The sequence below is a fragment of the Corapipo altera genome, unplaced genomic scaffold (genome assembly GCF_003945725.1).
Source record: "Corapipo altera isolate COAL_440 unplaced genomic scaffold, ASM394572v1 45, whole genome shotgun sequence".
NCBI classification, from domain to species: domain Eukaryota; kingdom Metazoa; phylum Chordata; class Aves; order Passeriformes; family Pipridae; genus Corapipo; species Corapipo altera.
The window spans coordinates 1,186,091-1,204,353 of NW_020884877.1; the positions used below are offsets into that span (position 1 = coordinate 1,186,091).

The following is an 18,263-nucleotide window of genomic DNA, read 5'->3' on the forward strand; positions in this document are numbered from 1 at the left end:
GAGGCTGGACAATCCTCCCTAACTGCTCAGCATCCGCCATTCCTGACAAAACATCCTAGGAGGTACTTGGCATGTGGAGATACACCTGGAGATGGTGACTGCAGATTAGACACCACATTTCTAATCACTGGGTAGATATTCCACAAATGTTGTCACAGAGAACAAACGCTGCACCTCCCCTCGCACACACACTGCCCATGCTCCTTCAGCTCCAGACACTGCTGCCAACTGCTCCAGCAACCTGGAGTCCATTCTCCTGTCACTGCTTCTCCAGAGCCTCAATTTATGTGACACATTCAATGCCACCCCTGTTCTCTCTAACATAGCCTTTTTTGTCTATCCCTAAATCCTCAGCTCCTGTCCAGGCTCTTCTCGTGTCTTGACAACAGCATCTCTCCTTTAAGAAGCAATTTCACCTTTCTCTGTTTCCTTCCGAATTCCACTGCCTGACTACTTCCCTAGCTCACCACTCAAAACAATCCTTTTTCTTCTCTCCCCATCTCATGTCTCCTCATCACATCAAATAAAAGCAAATTTTATTCACTTTCAGGACCTTCCAGAGCCTATCATTCTCTCATACACTATTTATGCCTTCTCCCACCTTCAATAGGCTTGTCATGCCACCTTTCATCAAACACAAGATACATTTTCAAACATCTTTTGTTCTTTCTTCTGTGCTGTATCTCAAAGATGCGGACATCCAGCAAGTTATCTCATTGACCTTTCCAATCCTTCCCCTCAAACCTTCTTTGGCTTCAAATAGAAATGAAACTTGGCTGTCTTGGGAGCTGTGGATGTGCAGAACTGATGCTCCATGAGAAGCTGTTCTGTCTGTCTGCTTTACCTACCTCCTTTGGTCCAATGGTGGCCTCCTTTCTTAATCACACTGAGCTATTTAGCACAGGGACTATTTTTTTCACTCTTCTCCTATGAGTTTCTGAGCTACTTTTGGGAAGTGCTGCTTACAGATGAGTCTGCTGTAAAGTGATGATCCTTATGTTCTAGGAAAGAGTAGCTCAGGTCTATCCACTACCATTTACAAAAGTTTATATTTACTTGCAAAATCATTACTTAAAACAGGAACACAACCCCTAATTTAGAAATGCCTATGCAGAAACACTTTTCTCAACAGGTAAGAGAAAGCTCGATGTTTATTGAGGAGATTTTGCTGTTGCTGCTTAATACTGTCTCATCATCTAAACTTTGGAAATAGGTCCAGCAATCCTATGTAAAAAGCAGGCAAACCACATTCCTGTGATTCATTCAGGGCTCAAAGAGCTTATATATCACCAGTTATCACCGCTCAAATGCTGAGTGAACCACCAAATCAAGAACCTATAGCAATCATCTCCCATATCCTATCTTCCCCAAGAAATAAAGGGAAACCATGGCCCTCACTGCAGGCCCAGGGAGAGATGATGATTGGTTAGGCTTCGACTATTTTCCACACTGTCAGTGGAGCAGAGATTTGGTCACAGGTTTTGGTTTGGGCACTTCAGATTAGCTTAGGTGGCTGAGACAAAAAGAGCCTGTTGGCTTCATGGCTGAAGGAACTCTGGTTAGCACAAAGAGACACCAAGCTCAGCCAAAGCTGAAAGACACTGTTTGAAAATGGAAAGAAACCTTTGCTTTAGGGTTCTTAACTGCTCTTGTTTGTCTTGGGGGACATTTGGCAGGATGGTAGAGAAGTAGGTCTGTAAGCCTTTTGTTTCTTCTCCCTTCTCCAGATACCAGGTAACAGTGCACCTGGGAGCAAAAGGACTAAATAGTCTTTTTCAAAAAGCTGCCTTGCAGAAAGAAGGCTGCTACTAAGGTATTTAGGCAATGGTAGTATCATTGCAAGGTCAAAAACAGGGGCAAAGTTAGTAGGGCACGTCAGCATTACAGTCAGCAGGGCAAAAGACACCTTCTCCCCTAAGCTGTCATGTTGCACTTGGCCAAACCAGTAGCAACAAATAAGAAAGGCCTGTTCCTCACACACAGCTTGCATTGGTTTAACTGAAATCAGTTTTGAAGTCAAGTCAGTTCAGCAGGTATGAAATCCCAAGAGAATGCACTTAACTTAGTGCACAGACATCAATTTAGCTCATCTGAGTTACTGAAGTAGGCTAAATCAATACAAGGCACTTGTAAATGGATTTAAAAGAACATTCATGTGGGGTTTGTTTCAATTTAACAAGTTATGTTAAGGAGCAATTTTATTTAAAACCAAGTAAGGTTTCTTTGTTGGCTATCCTTAAACCCTACATTACGACTCTAATTATCCACAAAAGAAAGCATGGAGGAAAGCAGCCCATTCATGTATTTTGGAGCAGACTTCACTGAGTCTTGCATCGGATCCCATAGAAGATGGATGTGAGACCAGCCATCAGAACCTCATATCATAAACATCCCATTGCTGGGTCAGTGAATCCACTGTCATGCAATGCCAAATCATGTGCCAATGCCAAGGGAGAGCCAGTGACCTCCTCCAGTAACCTCTGAGATGCTGCAAACAGCACAGCTTCTGTGTTCAAAGCTCTGCCTGTGCCCAGCCAGAAGCAGCAAGGAAGCCTTCTGATGCTGCTCGTGGAGGCATGTCAGACTTGGTTTGGATACCAACAACAGGCAGGAATGAAAGGGTTTTGAAATGGCCCTGTACAGCACAGGTAAACAACCCCTCTACCCGGCTGCAGGCCAGTGCTTGCCAGGTGACACAGCCCTGACCTGCCCATGCAGCTGTCACTGTGCCATGTATCAGGCAAACTCACCATCCCACTGGAAAGAAGAAAGAAAGCTGCAACTGCATTTGCCCAGCTCTCCCCTCCCCTGCATAAAATCATGGCTGGCCCTTGTGAAGGTTGTAAAAGGATTCCATATGCTATAATGCTTATCTGAACTCAACCAGAGTGAAGGTAGTCACTTCCATCCCTCCCTTTCTCAGCAACAGGATATTATTTCCATGTCCCAGTTTCTTTCCTAGGACTGGCACAGTAACGTAACCTAACGCAACCTGTCTCCATACAGACAGATTTTATCTCTTTTCAGAAACTGCCAAAGAAAAAAAATAACATGGAGGGCAGCTGCCTCCAGAGAAGGATGCAAGGAGGAAGAGTAGTTATTAAATGGGGATGTTGGAGGATATATGCCCAGGTGGCAGGTGCCTCACCTGGCCCTCCTGCTGTGACAAGCAAGACATAATCTGTCCCACCCAGATACCATGGGATGGAAAGTCCCCTGAGCAGAGAAGCACACAGGCAGCACTGCCACTTCTTCCTCAGAAGAAAAGCAGTGAGGTTAGATAAGCCCCCTGACAAAGGAGTGATTGCAATTTATGTTTTTTCTATTTATACTAGAGGCTAAATTAGCAGATTAATATTTGCTTCCAGCCACTGCTACCAGCCTGAAGGGGAAATGGAGCAGAATGAGGCCAGCAGAGGTCACAACTCATTCAACCATCAGTATCATCAAATTTGCTCAGCAGAGCTTTGATTACTTTTCCAAACTTCAAGGCTGGTTTGTGGCAAAACATTTCTTTAGAAAGGGAGGAATAAAAGGCTAAAACTGAGGCCATGTTAACACATTAATAAATCTCTCAACTAGCAAAACTGTTATCTTTATTTGGGAAGCTGAATGCTTCTGAATATTAAATCAAACCCACTCAGCTCTGAACATCTAGAAGTCTTACTCCTGGATGAAATGGGGGCTGCGTTGAGATTTACTGAGCTCACAAGGGGCTAACTGCACAGCCCATGGGATTAAGCTGTCATGCATTCACAGCTATTAAAATATCCCTCTCAGCTCTTCTTTGACACACAAAGAGGAGGATGCTGCCCCTGCAACCTCACCCTATGCATATTTTAGCTCAGTGCCTGCTTGTAAAACATCAAGTCTCACTTAAAGATCAGCACTCTCTAAAGCAGAAGAGCCTCTGAGTCCAGCCATTGCTGAAGCATTTCACGACTGCCACCTTCACCTGACAGCAGCTCTACGGTGCACACCTGTATCAGCACACGTAAGACTGACCACCTGAAGCATGGCTGCCACAAGTAACAGTTACCTCAGCAGGAGCAAAGAAAACCACAGCCATGAGGCCACAACAGCATCATTTCAGAACTTCTACATGCCCTGTGTAGGCAAAGAAAAATAAAAAAAGACAAAAGCCCTGATCCGCCCAGTTCATGTTGCACTTGAAGGATTCAGAGCAATGATCCCTTCCACCTGCAACCGCCTTTGGTGCTCCCCCAGCACAGCTTCCAAGGGGGTCTTGGACAGTCATGCCAAGCCATCAGCACCAGTCCTGCCTGGCTGCTGCACCTGTGAATTCCTGGTAAACACCAGCCGGGGGCAACCCTTAGTAAGGGGGCTTTGACATCAAACTGAAAGAGTAGCACATGCTTCCAGTTAAAGAAATAAGTAAACAGCGCTTTGACCACAGAATCACAGAATATGTTGAGTTGAAAGGGACCCACAAGGATCATCGAGTCCAACTCTTAGCCCTGCCCAGGACCATTCCCAAGAGTCACAACATGTAAGAAGAGCCAGCAGTGTGCCTCCTTCAGGAGAAGGTGGGGAAAGAAAAAAAAAAAAAATAGGGTGCTTGGTATCACCATCTCAGAACAAAACTCAGTCCTGGTGAGACAGCCAGGGAGCACCAATGCTATGGATATTCCAGACTTTAGATGTCCTGCCAATGCCAGCCAACGTTCAACTCCCCCAAAACATACCTTGTACCTCTTGATTTGACATGAGGGAATCTCTTTTATCAAGACCTGTGGCCTTCTTCCACAGCCTAGGACACCTGCAGCTGTGTGCACCCCAGCTTCCCCCTTGAGCACATAGAGGACAGGGTGCTTTGCTTTCATCCTCCCTCTATCTGTCTTACTCTTTCCTGCATTACAACTTTTTATTATTATTAACACACTTACACATCGCATTTTTTACTAGTGTTTGCTACACTGTGCTCAGGATAACAGATCTTTAACTGGCTTAGGCTTGTAAAGAATTCAAGTATTAGGGGAAGATAATTACCATGCCTGGAAATGCAACTCAGTTAAGTCCACCAGAGATGAGAAAGCCATCTCCTGGGCTACACATCCACTCTTCTTCCTGTACAATGCTAGCAAAGAGTAATTTCAGTAGGATATGGACTGAGCCTTTGAGTCAGGGGATAAACTCAGTCATGACCTAAAGCTTGCTGCAAAGCTTGCCACTGGTTCAGATAAACTTAGGTGCATTGTACTCGGGTGCATGTTATTTTGGCTTAAAAAAAAGAACCATCATGCTTTTATAAAACAAACTGTAACAACACTAAACCAAGGGCACCGCTCCAAGACATAATGTTGTCCTGCATCTAATTCTTCACTCCAGAACCATAGAGAAATATACTGGGAGCCCAGAATTGGTCATATCACTTAAAAATGAGCAGAGACACACAGAAGTTCAGGCTCTGCATCCAGTGTAACCTCAAAGTGATTGCTGCCTGTGCTAGAGACAGCCAGAGTAGTTTGACACCAGTATAGTAGATGAAGTTCAAACATGAGCAGCAAGCAGCTCCTGAAAAAAACCAATTTACCCTGTCAAGAACCAGGTTGTTCATGTCAAACCATGTTGACAGACCTGCACCACAACCAGCAGCTGAGTCGATTCATTTACAACTTGCTCTGTGTATCTGTTTTCCATTGGGCACACTCCTACAATAAAGGAAGTATTTTATGACTGATACTGGGATAAAATATGAGCAAGAAACAACTTTTCAACCCTTTTTAAGGTTTTTTTTAAGACCTTTCATTTCCTAGGCCAGGCAAAGAAGCTAAGATCAGATACTTCAGTGAGTCAAAATCCAATGGAAAACAAAATTCAGTCTAAAACAGGTTCATTTATTATTGTTCAATTAACACAAATTATTTTTATTTATTTGGTTGAAAATTAAATTAATTTATAGAAGAAAGCAAGAAAAGCTGCTAAAAATCATAAGCCATACCCTGTCATTTTTAAACAAAAGGTGGTGCCTGGCAATTTCAACACTTTCCCTCTTGTTTTTAAAAACTATTCCTTTCTTACAGAAAGCTTCCCTGTCAGACATTTTTCAATTTTAAAAAAGTTCTCAAAAATCTTCCACTAAATGAAGTCTTGTGGAAGTCTACACGCAGGAGGTTGGAGCAGATGAGCAGTAGTCTTGGAAAGAACATCTTGAACCTCTACACGTGGACTCAACCTCTGCATCCTGCCCTCAGGTACTTGCACCCAGAGCCATTTTGGAAGGTCACCGACCCTACAGTGCCTATGCCAGTAAAAAAACATCAGCGCAAAAAAAAAGGGGGGGCAAAAACCCCAAAACACACAAGCCCCCTCCAAACACACAACAAAACCAAAAAAATCCCACCAAAAACCCCACAACCCCCAAAAAACAACACCAAATTCTCTTCTCTCTAGCATCACAGACAGAGATGTTTTTGAAGCTGCCCTTCCTTCTGTGCCCCCCACGTCAAGAGTCCCAGCAGTTTCAAACCCAAAGCACGTGGCTCTGCTACTTCTGACTGGCAGAAGCAGAAGTCAGCTCCCAGAGGAACTCCAACGTGAGCACAGCATTTGTACAACGATTGGATGGATGGATGTGCTCTCACTTCTAAGCCTTAAAGAAATGAGAGTACATCTATGAAAGTTTCACCAAGGAGAAGAAAAAAAAAAAAAAGAAAAAAAGGCAAAGCAAAGGGGTTTCAGAGAAGACAGCCCCTTGAGCGGTTTCCAAACATCAAAGAAAAAGGCCTCCAGCATGTTCTCCTCATCTGATACCTTTGTTCCCCCACTTCACGCCTGCAGGCACGTTCCAAGTGATACAGAAAAGGCTCCTACAGCCCACAGACAGCTCCCATCCACAGGCATTACCTGTGTCTCGCTCTGATTACCTCACACTGGCACTTCAGACCAATCACAGCTCATTTTACATGGCTGAATCCAGGTGGGGCTGACGGGGAGTCTGGAGTCCCAGAGAATTCCAGCAGGTCTGTATCAGACACAGTCCTGAGCAGCCTGTCTGCTCCTTCATCTTAAATGCAGGTACCATCCAGGTGAGCGCTTCTGCTCTGCTGTTAGTCGTGGGGAACGTGCTTGAGTGTTTCCCACTTTCTTACCTCTGCTCATGTGGTGATTTGCCTTCTACAGGGCTGCATTTCTATTTTTATGTTTCCCTCAAGCTTACCTTGCCCTGCCCATCTCTGGTTTGCCTCGGCAGCTTTGCAGAGATGTAGTGCAGGTGCCTGTGTGTTTCAATGTTTACAAAGCACACTAATAAACGCAGCATACCCAGCTGCCTGGAACGGCTGCCCTTGGATGCATCCCAGTCAGCATGTCCACTCCCGTGGGGCAGGGAGAGGGGAGCAAACAAGACAGGTCAGAAAGGGTCTCTGGAGACAACTATAATTGTTAGTCCCTTTTACTTTGCCCAGTCACATAAAAAAAGCTCCTGACAGCAAACTCCTTGCTCCCCATCAGGGACTACTGTTATCTGTGTGCCAATTCAGAAGCTAACAAGAGATTTCCTCACCCTGGAAACTGCAGGCAGGATCTGCCAGCGTAGCACTGCAGATGGGTTCAATCTGTTGGAACTCTTTTCATACACTAACACAAAACACAATCCTCATAACAGCAGCATTTCCCTTTCACGTTCCAGTGGACAAAGCTTGTGTGATCAAACTCTGTTTCAGATAATCTCTTAGTGACCAGTTGGCCCTGCACTGCTGCACATCTCAAGGCTGCTGCAGACCCACTCAAGTTACAACTACCCCATGTTGGTTTTGATGAGACCAGTCTCCGTACTGGCCAGGTTGAGACTTTGTGACACTGCAAGAAACAGGTTCCTGTGCAGGCAAGGAAAAAGCAGGCTGGGATGGAGTTGGCCAAGCGGAAGGTGGGAGCACTTGCGTCTGTCAGCCTGCAGGCAGTGAAGGCTACATGACACTCGCCCCTGTGCCGAGCATTTGGGGGGCTGCTCTGCCTCCTCTGTCTGCAGGGGTTTTTCTGGAGCTACATGGAGCAAATGAAAGTTTTTGGTTCATTGCCTCTCAAGTCCCTCCATACAGGGTTTCGAGGGAATTTCTCTCTGCAGTAAATGACATGAAAATGAACAGGCATGAAACACCAATTATTTCCACTCTGTAAACATAGGGATCTGATCCACCCTTCTTTGAACTCAGTGGGACTTCTGTGTCTGCAATGAATGGTGTCCTAAACCCCAACTCATAATTTCTATAGGCTGGCAAGAAAAGCTAGGATAAGGAGCTCGCTCTTGGATTTGTGTTTAAATCCAGCTCTGTAAGCATATACTGACTTGTAGGCATACACTGCCCTCCAGACCTATGTGCAATGCCACTGAGATTCCTCTGCTGAGCTTTTCATGAAGGTACTGAACTTGACACCTGATTCCCAGAGTTTCATGCCATTTTGAGCCCTAGATGTCAGCAGCCCCACACTGTGGGAGGCTGGTCCCTCTGCCCCAGCAGAAGTCCACAGCTCATGCCCACACTGCAGATAGTGGCAACTGGACTATCTTGCTCAGTAATTTGCCTTTTGCCAAGTAGTGCCGATAGATCGCATTCCCCATGTAACACAAGACTTTAATTACTTCACAAAAGCACTAAATTCCTTGTCAGCTGCAGCCTGTCAGAAGGAAATAAGAAAATCAATGAGTTCAGAAGAGTGTAGAGAGAAAGAGGGTGAAAAAAAAATTAAAAAAGCCCCACCCCAAACAACAAACACTGAAACTACCACTTCTTTCATTCATCTGAACTGAAGAAGATATACTAATGGAGTAGCAAGGATTTTAACTTCTAAAACACACAGACAAGACTTGGCCGGGGTTGGGGAATACAACTCTTGCATTTCGCTCTTTCTTTCTTTCCCAAGCAGGCTGAGAGCCAGGATATATTTTCTCAGCAGTGATGTTGCTATAAACTGTTCGATCCTCCTGACTGTAATGCTTATTGCATTTTACTTAAGTTACAGTGTAGCTCAACACAGATCTGTCTGCCAAAGTTGGATGTTTTGAAATGTCACCCATTCCTGACCCGTGTGATTGAAATGGAGGGATTACTCTGTTCAGATGTTTAACTCCCTCCAAAGCATGTGGCCAGAAAAATCCCTGTGCTGCTAAAGCTCTTAAGTCACGGAAGTCAGGCAAAGCTACTCCATTACCAGAAAGCTTCAGTACTACTGGATTTATCTTGATTGCCCACATTTCTAGACAGCTAAAGGGTGTTTCACACCTCTAGAACACAGAGAATTTCTTGCTTCGTAATTGAAAAATGCACAGATAGAGAGAACTACTGCAGAGAGGTGAAAAAGAGAAACTGCCAAGGAAAAAGAGCATGAATGATATTACTATTTTAAATGGCATTATCAGGTAACAATGGCAACATATCTGGATGCATTTTATAATGAAATTTAAACTAACATTTGTCAGTGTTAAAAGTTGAATTCCACATCACACCAGATCCTCTCTGAATAGCACTTTCAATGACACTTCCAAAATTAGTCTAATTAAAGCCGGTAAGCATTATTGGCTCTGTTTTACAAGTGGTATGATTCACAAAATAAAGTAGCAGATGTGTACATTACCACAGGGCTAGGAAGGATTTCCTCTACGTACTCCAGACCCTAGTTCTTACCAGCATTCCCTTCCTTACCCAGCAGCCACATAGTTAAGAAACTGTTGTTCTGAAAGCCCAGAACAACATGCTTCTGTTTGCAGAGACTGTAGTTAAGACAGAAGCCATCTGCATTCACCTTGCCAGGTTATTTAGCCCAAGCACAGGGCCCAAGTGGTGTGGTTAACACTATTTCCAAAGCTAGCTAGGTTGGATGCTGGCTTAAGCATCCCTGTATAGAGCTCGGCTGCTTGGTGTAGACATGCCTTGAGTCAGCTGTCATTAGCTGGTATTAATCCTGACAGATCACCCTCAACACAACATCCTTAAAAGGGCTTAAGTGGGTGTTAGGCACTAGTTAACTTATAAATTAAAGCATGAATTAAATTACCCACTGAAGAAAGTAAAGGGCAATTTAAATTTCAGTTCATTATGAAGTCAAAGCAAGTAAGCCAATTTACACCAGCTAAGGATTTAGCCTGGTTTCTCATCCCCATGATTTTAAGCCTTATTTTGTTGCAGGAGAAGCTGTGTGACACGAAGTTATCCTGCTGCTTGACATTAGAAACTCACATCAATAATTCTGTGTATTACTGTCAATAAACTGGTTTAGGCCATTTGCAATATACGTAATTCCTAGTTCATATGAAAATATTGGGGGGAAGTGGGACACCAGCAAATACCTTTATGGGGAATCCTTTGTATTTCCAACTAAAACCATTTACCAACATATTCTGAAGAGCTTTTTGCTTAATTCTTTGCCATAATCATTCCAAACAAGGTTGCACATTTGTTACACTAGAGATAGATTTGAAAACAGTAAAGTGCTCTGAAATAAAGGAAATTGAGCATAAACTGTTAATCAACAAGTTGCAAAGAATCACAGACATTAGTTATGCCATTTAGCAGGACAAAAGCATATTGAAATCCTTTAAAGTGACTACAATATTCGAGCCTTGCTGAAATTTAAAAACCACTGTCCCACCTTTGTTACTGGACATAATAAGTATAAATCTCACAGGGCTCAAAATCAGTACTTCTTTCTGGCTCTATACAATATATCTATTTGCCTTGATAACACCTGTGAGCAATTTTCTGCTAGCTGGAGGCAGTTGCTCCTCAGCCTGCAGGTCCCTTATCTGGGATTCCTCTGGGCCACATCTGCAGTGGTAAGCTGAGGAGTGCCTGGAAGCATTCCCAGGCACTGATGCCAACTGGCAGGGAGCAGCCCAAGTCCATGCTAGTGCCTGCCTCCATGTTGAGCACAGGATGGCTGCACACACACTGCCAGCAGAGACTGGTCTCTGGACTTTCCTGTCTGTCAAATCACACCTACAATGAGGAGAGCAGTAGCTGGAACGGGGTGATTTTTTTACTAGGAAAGAGTCTAACCGTGTCCTGGGAGAGAGGAGACAGACATGCTAGCAGGCACACTTGCATTTATGAGCTTGGGGCAGCCACAAGTCTCATTCCTTTTCTCCACCGGGACAAGATGAACAAGGTGAATGCATGGCTGGTTCTGTACTGTGTCCCCAAAGTCTCTGCCACCACAAAGAGCCCTCCTTTCTCAGGGACGTGGGAAAGGAGGTGTTCCTCCCTTTTCTCCTACCCGCTGGCTAGTCACAAAGATGTGCAGGGATACAAATGCCTCCGTGGTCAGCCCAGCTCTGAGGATTCAAGGAAAGGAGCACACCTGGGCAGTTTTGGAGCCACTGCAGCTTCTCCTACAGGGCAGAGAACTCCTGCAGCAGCCCTGCACACAGAGAGTACCACAGGGATTTTTAAACCAATTCCTCATCCCTCCATGTATCCTAGCAACTCCTCTCCAAGGTTAAGAGGCAATGCCTTGCCCACCTGTTGCATAGCAAGCCTGAGGCAAGTTACATATTGCTTTCTTCCCAGCTCATCCTGCTAGTACGAAGCCACGGAAATTAAAAAATTTGCCACAGTCAGCACACCCCCATCCTGTCTTCTTGGGCTAGGGTGTCACACACAGGCATTCACATCTCTGAACATCATGAACTCAGCTGTGGCTCCTGCAACATGGTCCAAGGAAAGGTCTTGCTGACACAGGCTGAGCACTTTGTGATCAAGGCAATGAAAACTGGGGTGGCCTTAACCCCTGCTGCAAAAAATGACGTACACGCAGTGCTAAATGAGCTCGGGTCTTCAGTGGGTATCTAAGTAAGATTTCCAAAAGAATTTTATGTCCAAAATAATGCCCAGTGAATAAAACAGAAAGAAAATTTGACTCCTCCCAAGCCCTTCCCTTCAACCTGATTGGGCTGCAATATTATTATAATAAATGAGCAGCGCTTGTTAAGAAAAAAAGCCAAAAAATTGGCAACAGAAGGGTTGAAAAGCAACCTTTTTCATGAGTGATGCCATTCTTTCCCCCTCCAAAGCACCCAAGCATTTTTGATTTCTTGAGGAGGAGAAAATAATATTGAAAACTTTATAGGAATAATCATAGAACTTTAAAAGTTTGCTTTGCAGAAAAATTTAAAAATAAATTTAATCAAATTAAAAAAAACCCAAACAACCAGTTACAGAAATCTGTTGATGGGGAAATTTACAATGGATCACTTTCTACACCCAGTGAAGATGGTTCTTTGTCTATGGTTCTCCTGCCCATAAAAGTAGATTTTCTTTCTTTGGCTGTCACTGACCAAATACTTTAAGATACAATATCCATTTGTCATTTGAACAACAGTTATCTTAATTTATCATTCAACTGGATTCCTGGAAAAGAAATAAACAAACAAAAAACCTAAAGATTTTTCTGCCTTTTTTTTTTTTGCATTACTGAACTAATCTCCGCTAAGTCCATTTCAATCTAATATATTCAAGGAACCCAAGGGTTGTACAGGCAGGCACAGGGGAGCCTCTATCCCCAAGACCAATGAGGAAGATAAGGTTAACACTGCTCAAAGATACATAATTTGCTGTAAATCTCTTACACATCTTCACACAGAGGAAAATATGGGATACTTCATAAGTGGTTTTAGAACTTGCGAGTTATCCCTCTTTCCCCACTCCTGAAAGATAAATGCCATAATGAAATGCAGCCATCAGGTATTCTCTGTATTTGGAGCGCTCCAAGAGTGAAAAATTGTTATGCCCTTTCACTGGATAAGTTAAGGTTGACTGCCTGGCTAGCTGGGGAAGACAGGTATGATTTGCACTAGCTCCCAGGCCATGACTGGAAGAAGGTAGCATAACCTTCTTCCTCAGCATCAGTTATTCTGCTCATCTCAGGCTGAAGAATATGTTCAGTATGTCAAACCTTCCTTTTTTACTGTAAGGCTACTTGGCAGCTGAATCTGCAAACTGAGATGAGTCCAGCTGAGATGGCAGCAGCCACTTCATTAGTTCAATGTCAGTTTGGTTTTGACATGTTTGTGGAACCACTGACTAAGTTTTTATAACAAGTGAGAAAAGGATTTTATAGCTAAGATTTCTTGCAGATGTCACATAAATTTTAGGATGTGGTCCTGGCCTGAGCTATACAAACAAAACTCTCCTGTGTTTTGACAGACATCATGAGTGAAAATTGGATCATGTTTTCTGTGTGAGATAAAACTTACTGCCTTCACAGCTGTCATTTTTTTATAGCACAAGGGAGGAAATTCAAGCATTTAAAGTAACATTTAAAGATGAAAACTTGATAGACATATCTGGCAATAAAAACACAGCTGTTAACAACACACTGAAAATACTGCAATGGTACAGCACAGGAAGCTGAGACACTGTCTGTGGTGAAGGCTGAGGAGAATCTGCAGGTGAAAGCAGCTTCCTCATTTATTCAACACAAGGAGTAGTGCTGGTGTTTTCATATTGTGCAGCAGTGGGCAGAAATACCCTCAGGAACCCATCATCCTGCACTGCACAAATAAGAACAGAACTCCCCAAACTTCTGTGAACAAGGCATAAGCACTGGAATGACAATTCTTCACATACAAGACAAGAGTCATGTTTATATTTTACTCAGGTGGAAGAGATGGAGCATTCAAAGACAGTCTCTTGAAATCTCCAGCGGACTTGAAGGACGCAAGCTCACGAGGGCTGCTGCTTCTTCAATTTAATAACTCACTGGTGGTTTCTGACGTAAATATAGAGAGCATGGGGAAGACACAGAATAGGTTCAGACACAGCTGATCTATCACAGCCTTGCAAAACCACCAACTCCCACATCCACCAGTTATTTTTATGCAGCTACTAATGCTAAAGATGTGTTATGAAAATAAATGAAGTATGAATATGCTCCAGGAAGAGCATGTGCAACAAGAGGCAGGTTATGGGTTAAAATAGCCAGGTGCCTCTTAACCAGAGTACAAAACGGTCAACAAACAGCTGCTGAAGAGACTAATGAGGCCCTGGCACATGCTATCTAGAAAACACTGAGTATTTGGAAGCACACACTGGCTCGTATTCAGCACCCAGAAGCTATTTTAAGTGCTCCAGAGAGACAAGTTAGTGTTATTAAAGCACTCTTCTTCCAAGAGACAACAATACATTTTGAGCCAAATAATCCCATCTGAGACCTTTCTAAACACCTAAATCAGATGAAGTGGTTGTGATGATCTCATGTTAAGAGAGATTCAGGGGCTAAGCTAAGGCAGGTTTTCTTACGATACTTAAAAAGAAAATGAAACTATTTGCTGGGCAGTTTTAGTGCTGTGTCTATCACATCACAGCAGCTTCCAGAGAGCACCTCTGGAATCTCAGGAACTGCCTATGAGCACGGGGAAGTTGGTTCAAGAAGAAAATCCTGAGCAGAAGCCTACAAAATAAGGTTTTTTTACCTTACTGAGCCTACAAAATAAGGTTTTTTTACCTTACTGAGCAGCAAAGCTATGGCTAAATGAGCCTTAAGAGTACAACTCTTTCCTCCTGGCAGAACAGCCTCAGACCCAAGAGGAAAGACTTCCAGCCATTTTCTGGCCTTGCTCTCACCTCTCTGTCTCAGTTTCACCCAGCCTTAGTGTCCTTTACAAAGCATTTTTGAGACTCACAGACCAGAAAACATACACAAAGAAAGAGATACAACTATTATTACCAAATGCTATGGTTCTGTATTATGTGAAGGCTTAGACAGTTACAATGAACTCCCTAAATCAGAAAGGTGGGAAGATAAACAGGAACAGAAGAGAAGGAAATTAGGTTATGACAGTCAGAAAGAAGAGCAGTAGATGGTAGAGATTTAGAGACCTTTGGGAAGCACTCTGATATTGACATGATGATCTCATAAGAGAAAATTGTTAAAAACTGTAAAAAATTTGACCAGAAGAAAGAACCTGATCAGAAAGAGTCAGCCCAAATAGGTTTATTTTGTAAAGTATTTCAGGCCTCCTTTCCCCTCCTGTTTTTGAAAGCCTGGCAAGGCTCAAACAGAGATCTCTAAGCACTTGTATGTCACCCTGAATATTGAGAGACAAAAAAAAAAAGCAGAGAGAGAAGGGTGCCTGAATAGAGTTCAGAAGGTTCCCACCTCTCTGTACTGAGGTTAAATCTTCACATCCAGTTCAGGGTAGTGATTTTCAGTAAGCTTTTAGCCGCTAGCAGGAATAAGGCCATTTCACAATCACCAAAGCTTAGGGTAGAAATTATAACAGTTGATGAGGAACTAGGTATAAATAAAATACTTCTGGTGAATTCCATAAAAGGAGTGTACCTCTGCCTACTCCTTATTAAGTTACAGTCCAGTGATATTTAGCCAAGTTTTAAGCTCTGAAATCACTGACTGTAGATCCTCAGATGGGAGAAACGAAGTGTTGATCTACCCCATAACATGATCCAGCCATGAATTTACAGATGAACATAAAACCATGGACTTTGCTTACATTTCTCTCACTATATGTAATGAACTATTTTCGCTTAGAAAAGGGCGTTCTAAAATTAAATACACGAAAGATACAGTCTCTCTCTCTCTCACCCTCTACTTTTTCCCCAACAGCCCTGTGCAGCAGCAGCAAGAGAAGAGATTCATGAGACGCCAAAACTAAGACAACTTGGCAGAAAATACTATACACCGGAAGCAACACATGTGCCATAATCAAGGATTACAAGGAAACCAACAAGCTCATGATATGAAAACTCAGAAAAAAATTTCACCTACTCTTTCAGCAATTATTTTTGTTTCAAATAGGCTCTTGGCATAACTTCCAAGCACAGTCTTTGAACAGTACTGAGAAAAGTACGTTCATAAACAAAAAAAAAGAATGAAGTACTGATGAAACTCTCATACAACTGCCAGCCTCTCGTGGTGCCTCTATTACTTGCAGAATGCAAGTGACTGAGGGTATGGAGGTAAAAACTCAACGAGCTCATTTTTTTTTCTTGTATCTAATCCATCACATTTGCAAGTTTCACTTACCTGTCAAGTTCTTCAGTCCAAGTTCCCTGAGTCCAAAGTTCCCATCCTTTCTGTAGTTAAGGAATATTGCCAAAGCATACCGCTCTTCATAGAGTTTGGTCCCACGAACAATGCGCAGGTTCTCCAATGGCAGGTATTCAAACTGGTTCAAAGCCACCAAAACATAGCCTGTCACTTCTCGGATAGACTGAAAGGCAAAAATGAAACAAATGCATTAGACGTGGTCTATTTTTAACTGTCCTGAATTTCCCATATAGTGGATGCTTTAGTGTGAGATGCTGCTACCCAAGGGAAAAAAAAACCAAACAAAACCACTTTTGGAAAAAAAGTTCATTTTCAATTTATGATTTCAAGCACATTTCTGTTTCAATTTTAGTGAGTTTGTTAGGAATAATTGTTGGAAAGGTAGAAAATAGAGAGGTACTCCTTTTACTCAGACTAGTAAAACTTGAGTAGAAATTCACCGTAAGGTATTAAAGATTCACAAAAGGATGACTTTGCACAACTCAAAGCAGAGAATAGGTCAAAGGTCTCTGCAGTACATGAGCGAAATACACTGGGGAAATGCCATAGTTCAGATGAGATTGTCTGTTTGCAAGTAACTCTGTGCTGTACAGCATATTTCAGGGTGGCACTGATGGGACACATCATGGAAGACACCTCTGGAAGAGCTCACCACCATCGAACAGGAACAATGGTAGACAGGGGGCAAGTTGGGAAGAGTAAAGACTAAGTACAGATGTATTAACACATATTTTTGTACTTTAAAGTGGAATTGATCACTGAGTATTTGCAAAGATTAATCTTGAAGTTTCATTTGGAAGTGCTGGAACTATACACCAGTTTTTGATCAAAACTGCTACCCAAATCTTTTTATCAAAATCATTGCTGCATCTTTGGGTAGGTTGAGACCTTTGTTGCCCTTAGAGAAACTGCTCAATAACCCTCCTGCTCATATTCAGGAATTGATTGCCTGGGTTATAAAGAGAAAAAAGACCCCAAAACCCAATAACTAGAAATACTTTTTGAAAGCCCAACAGTTTAACAGAACTAAGATGTTATTACAAAAAAAACCAAAAAAACACAAAACAAAACAAAAAAACAACACCACAACAACAAACACACACAAAAGCACCCCAAACAAGAAAAGTATGCTCCTGGAGAAAATAAAGCTTTCACACTAAGGAATTGAAAGAAATGGCCTAGAAATATGCAAATGCCTTTGAAAAGTGGCATTTCAACACTTACACAGACTCCACCATCCTTAGCAGGACTTGACACATGCTGGGGGAATGCTCCTGCCCAGAGCTGTTCCCAAAAACAGGACCTCCACGTTGATATGTTTTTCAAAGCTCACCTAATCCCACACCCGCAACAGCCTGCAACCGTTGTACACGTGGATATTTATGTGTGTATGCATATGTAATGGACAGAAATTGATATCACTACTTGTGTGCTTAAGTGGCTGCATGCACTTTTTCCTTCCCTTTGGCAAAGTCAATACCTTAAACAAAACACTGAAAGAAAAATTCTGCTTAGAGTAACATGCACAGACTATAACAAACATATTGACTCCAGTCAATATGGTAATAAAAACAACCCAACAAGCAACAGCAGGCATCGAATTAAATGCGTTGTGTATTTATCATTAATAAAGGATTTTGCTTTGCTGGTTCAGGGCTTTGCCACGATTTCAGATTTATGTGTGCCTTTTAATTAGGCTTATAAAAGTAGTATGATTAACACGTGATAGCGTACATAAGGAATGATTGCTATGCCACAAAATCTAGTGACTTGCCATCTAAACAGAGCCCAGTGTCATTACAGGACTCTGATGAGAGCCCAGTGAGCAGAGCTAGGTTGAGAAGTATGCTTCAGTAGCTCAGTATTAAATGTAGATCTGCATTATACCCTGGGACACTGATTTCATTATAAAGCTCTCCAGCACTTTCATGATAGCTCTTCGTCTTCTGACATTTCAGCTTAGCCAGTTTGGTCAGGAACTTGTTTTTCATCATATGCAAAAATTTCCTTAAGCTAACTTTTTTTAGCCTCTCTTCAGAATTCAGGAAACATTTAAATTATACACATGGCTTCAATTTCTGCTCTGATATTCCAGGAATACTATGATTGCTCTAATTAATTTAAATAGATGTTTAACTTGGAATGGAGTGGAAAAAAAATTAAAAGCAGTTCCAAAACTGCATCTGAACAAGTCCTCCCTGCCAATTGTTGTCACTTGTAAACACGTTTTCTATTTTTAG

General features: G+C 42.5%; 1 protein-coding gene across 2 annotated transcripts in view; it reads right to left on the reverse strand.

The window, feature by feature from the left end:
• Positions 1-18,263, reverse strand: part of ERBB4 (erb-b2 receptor tyrosine kinase 4) — a 599,687-nt gene that overhangs the window by 263,009 nt on the left and 318,415 nt on the right. For both annotated transcript variants that reach the window (XM_027636902.1, XM_027636901.1), the window contains exon 3: positions 16,000-16,186. In XM_027636902.1, the coding sequence (XP_027492703.1) occupies positions 16,000-16,186 (187 nt within the window). The remainder of the gene's footprint in view (positions 1-15,999; positions 16,187-18,263) is intronic.